The sequence below is a fragment of the Zingiber officinale genome, chromosome 3B, assembly GCF_018446385.1.
Source record: "Zingiber officinale cultivar Zhangliang chromosome 3B, Zo_v1.1, whole genome shotgun sequence".
Lineage (NCBI taxonomy): Eukaryota > Viridiplantae > Streptophyta > Magnoliopsida > Zingiberales > Zingiberaceae > Zingiber > Zingiber officinale.
Genome location: NC_055991.1, coordinates 117,951,725 through 117,953,969, shown reverse-complemented (window position 1 = coordinate 117,953,969; position 2,245 = coordinate 117,951,725). Strand labels below are relative to the sequence as shown.

The 2,245-nt window shown below is 47.6% G+C and overlaps 1 protein-coding gene across 1 annotated transcript; it reads left to right on the top strand.

Moving 5' to 3' along the window:
- The first annotated feature begins 242 nt into the window (after positions 1–242).
- On the top strand, positions 243–2,039 carry LOC122055157. Its single transcript, XM_042616539.1, has one exon. The coding sequence runs from the start codon at positions 243–245 to the stop codon at positions 2,037–2,039; it is 1,797 nt and encodes a 598-aa protein (XP_042472473.1).
- Positions 2,040–2,245: the final 206 nt, after the last annotated feature.

Genomic DNA, 2,245 nt, shown 5'->3' with positions numbered 1-2,245 from the left:
AGGACGTTTCAGTTGGTATCAGAGCGACACTCCTAAGGGACATCATGCGCTAGCCATCTCGTCAGGAACTCGACTACTTCAGCCAACAGTTTGTAAGATCTACATTATTTTAATTCTGTATTTAATGCGATAGCATAGTCATATTATGATGGATATACTGATATGTAATTATGGGATATGAATGAGATTTAATCAGAAATTGTACAGGATATGGTTGGTAGAAGGAACAACAATAAGGGGAGATGGGCGGTCAGAACAACCAGTTTCTGGAAGGACTTACTGCACTTCTACATGAGCAGAACCGCATTCATGGGGAACAGATTCAACAAATATTGCAGGCTAGGGAGCAGGGGAGCACCCCCAGACGTTCTACACCTAGTACGCAACCAGTCTACAAGCAGTTTCGGGAGCTTGGACCGACAGAGTTTAAAGGCACCACAGACCCAATCGCTGCAGAGGGATGGATTCAGTCTCTGGAAACGATATTTGACTTCATGCAGCTCATAGATGCAAACAAGGTCAGGTGTGCGATATTTATGCTCCGGGATGATGCTCGAGTATGGTGGGAGGGTGCGCGGCTGACTGTAGATCTGACTATTCTGACTTGGGCTGATTTTAAGGAGGTATTCTATGGAAAGTATTTCACAGTTGACAACAGGACACGACTAGCACGGGAATTCTTGGAGCTTCGTCAGGGAGATATGACGGTGGCGGAGTATGTCAGGAGGTTCGAGAGGGGACGTTATTTCGTACCTATGATTACTAGCCAACCAGTCGAAGAATTGAAGCACTTCACTGAAGGGTTGAGGCCGGCTATTCGTCATGATGTCAGGCTGAGTCGGGTCACCACATTCAGAGGGGCAGTTGATCAAGCACTGATGTCCGAACGAGACAGAAATGACATGGTCAAGGAAGCTCAGCACAAGAGATTGAGTTATCAGGGACGGGATCAGCAGGAGCCGGGAAAGAGGAGGTCAGTTCCTGGTCAGAATCCAGGAAAGCAGTCATTTAAGCAGGCGCAGCCGCGACAGCAAATTCAGAAGACACAAGCAGTTGAAGGCACTGGTGTCAGGGCTGAAAACAAGGTTCGCTGTTCCAAGTGCGAGAAGATTCACGCTGGGCAGTGTTTGACGGGTACAGATGCTTGCTATATGTGTAAGAAGTCAGGACACTTCGCAAGAGAATGTCCACTGCTCACGGAGCCAACCAAAGGGAGAGTATTTGCGATGACTCAAGAGCAGGTGGACCTGAACACAGCTATTATCACAGGTATGATTTATATCGCCAATATTCCGGCCCGTGTATTAATAGATTCCGGAGCTACACATTCCTTTATATCTGAGGCTTACCTCACAAAACTGGGTGTTATACCTGAACGAATGGTTGCGGGGTATAGTGTTTCATTACCGTCAGGAGAGGAATTACATAGCAACAGGATGGTAAAGAACTGTCAGATGATGATGCAAGATCATATGGTGGGCGCGAGGTTCATTGTGTTGGAAATGACAGAGTTTGACGTGATCCTTGGCATGGATTGGCTGGTTCAGCACGAGGCAGTCATCGATTGTAAACAGCGGACGGTTAAGTTGAAGCTACCAAATGAAAAACTCCTCATTTTTCAAGCAGCTTCACAGATAGTTGTTCCCCACATGATCTCCATGTGCAAAGCTCGACGAATGCTAAGCAAGGGATGTGAGGGGCTTTTAGTTCACATCTCGGTTAAGTCGGGGACACAACGACCAAGTTTGGAGGAAGTAGAAATAGCCCGAGACTTCTCAGAGGTGTTTCCAGAGGATGTTACGGGTCTACCCCCGACTCGGGAGGTGGAATTCGGAATAGAACTAGTACCGGGGACTACGCCGGTGTCAAAAGCACCCTACCGGTTGGCGCCTACCGAAATGAAAGAGTTGAAGGGCAGTTGCAGGAATTGCTGGACAAGGGTTTTATACGACCGAGCGTGTCACCATGGGGAGCTCCGGTGTTATTCGTACGCAAGAAAGATGGGACCATGCGACTGTGCATTGATTACCGGGAACTGAATCGAGTGACAATCAAGAACAAGTACCCATTGCCCAGGATCGACGACCTGTTCGACCAGTTACAGGGAGCAACAGTGTTTTCAAAAATTGATTTACGATCAGGGTATCATCAGATGAAGGTAAGGGCGGAAGATGTGCACAAAACCGCATTCAGAACCCGATACGGGCATTACGAGTTCCTGGTTATGCCATTCGGACTCACAAAT